The sequence below is a fragment of the Physeter macrocephalus genome, chromosome 7, assembly GCF_002837175.3.
Source record: "Physeter macrocephalus isolate SW-GA chromosome 7, ASM283717v5, whole genome shotgun sequence".
NCBI classification, from domain to species: Eukaryota; Metazoa; Chordata; class Mammalia; order Artiodactyla; family Physeteridae; genus Physeter; species Physeter macrocephalus.
Genome location: NC_041220.1, coordinates 76,230,491 through 76,232,585, shown reverse-complemented (window position 1 = coordinate 76,232,585; position 2,095 = coordinate 76,230,491). Strand labels below are relative to the sequence as shown.

The following is a 2,095-nucleotide window of genomic DNA, read 5'->3' as shown; positions in this document are numbered from 1 at the left end:
AGGTCTCTCCAGTTTTAGTTAGTTCTCTTAGAGACATAAGATTGGCCAATAGCAGTTAGTCCTGAGTCTACCCCAAGGCACTATGATGTCAAAGGTACTTCATACCTACACCCCCAAACCAAAGAATTCACATAGAAATTAATATACTCTAGAAGGAATAAACATTTCAGATCAGCTTGTGACTACTGACGTCTCTCATGTTTACACCATAAGAAAAGCCGATATAATAGCTGTTTTCCTGGAAGCCTTTTCCTGGCAGTCACAACAGGAAGAGGCCTGTGAAGAACCTCAGGGAGCAGTCCTCTCCATTAGGCTGCAGCACTTAAGGTTTATCACAGGAAAAAAAAACAACGATTCAGTCCTTGGCATCTCCTACTCCATCCGCATTGATGGCAAACATAGCTTCAGCTTCAGGAAGACAAGGAGAGTCATAGATTTTGCAGATTCTGGTTTCCCCTCTTCCTTTTCTCAGGTACAGTCTTGTTGTTGAGGCATGAGCAATGATATTTCCTCCAATAGGTTTTTTAGGATCTGCAGCAAACATGGCTGCTCCATCCACTTGGGCTACCACCTGGTTGGTGATTACCATTGCTACACCAAACTCATCAGCAAGTCGCAGAAGCATCCGCAGAAACCTGGCCAAGTGCATCTGCCTGGCTGAAAGCTCACCTCGACCCGAATAGTCTGTTCTGTAGAGGGCGGTGGCACTGTCTACAATTAGCAGTGCATACCTGGACTCTACCATCATGGCTGATGCTTGATAAAGGAGCTGGGTCTGGTGGTCTGTGTTGAACCCTCGAGCATATGCTACATTATCCAGGACATCACTGCCAGAGAGGCCATATCTCTCAGCCACTGCTAGGAGCCGTCTGGTCTAAAGGTACCCTCGGTGTCAATGTACATGGCCTTTCCTTCACCTCCACCTTGGTCAATGGGAAGCTGGCATGTTACAGCCAACGTATGACAGATCTGGGTCTTCCCGGTTCGGAATTCTCCAAACATCTCTGTGATGGATCCAGTCTCAATTCCTCCAGAATTTTATCAGCTTTGGCTTCACTAATCCCCTTAATATTTATTAGCTCCTTCTTTGGTGCATAGGCAACAGCCTCCACAGTATGGAATCCAGCTTCTTCCAATTTATTCACATCATTGGCATGTATGCCACATTGCTCTAATCGAGAAATAGGTTGTGGGCCAAAGCTCTCTTCTTCCACTGACGTATCTGCATTTGCTTCAAGCTGCATCTGCATAGCCATTACTTAGTGTTCAATACTCCGCCTGCAGCGTAACTCGCCCGGGCGGGCTGCGTGCTCCGACTACAGTCCGCTGGACCCGCGCGCGCCTGACCCCGGACGGACTGCAGACCCCCCTCGCCTGCGCCCCACTTCTCTACGCCCTTGCTCCGGCCTTCTGCACGAAACCCAGGCGAGTTTCAGCTCCTAATTGCGCTCCTGGGACGCGCGCGTCTCAGCTCTCTTCAGGCCTCGGTCTCAGGCGGAAGCGCCCACTCCCAGTTCTCATTCTTTTTAGACTTAAATGCTATTCATACATAGTTTTTATTTTTGAGTCAAGTGAAAAAAAAAATGGTGCTGGAACATCCCTACTTTCCTCTTTTTCCCTTTGATTTTATTTGATTTTTAAATACATTTTCCTCAGGTAGCTATTGGCTTTGCATGCATTGTAGATTATAAGTTAAAACTCAGGCCAGGAATAACTGCTTATCTTTTGGTTTGAAGACTTTTAAGAGTAATTTTAATATTTGCTTAAAACATGTCTAAGGCTGATAATCAAGATTAGTATCATTATTCAAAAAAAATTATAATGGTTCTACAGTAATCAATTAAGTAATAAGAATTGTGGTAAATATTTTGACAATATAAGGAAGTACCACAATCTTTACTTTATATCTGATAAATAGATCAGAATGTCAAATTTTTAGGTGATGATTAGATATCTGACCATATTGATCAACAGATAGAAACATAGATCTTCGAAAAGAAGTGAAGATCAAGAGAATCAGAAGATAAACCACAGACTGGGAGAAAAATATTCGCAAAATACATATCTGATAAAGGACTGTTCTCCCAAATAAATA

The 2,095-nt window shown here is 43.6% G+C and overlaps 1 protein-coding gene across 1 annotated transcript; it reads right to left on the bottom strand.

Annotated features, from left to right (window-relative positions):
* Nucleotides 1–207: 207 nt before the first annotated feature.
* LOC102978529 (DNA repair protein RAD51 homolog 1-like) lies at nucleotides 208–1,290 on the bottom strand. The gene is given in 3 exon segments (XM_055085753.1): nucleotides 208–870; nucleotides 873–1,034; nucleotides 1,037–1,290. Coding segments are annotated over 3 exon segments (897 nt in total). The 5' UTR covers nucleotides 1,257–1,290; the 3' UTR covers nucleotides 208–355.
* Nucleotides 1,291–2,095: the final 805 nt, after the last annotated feature.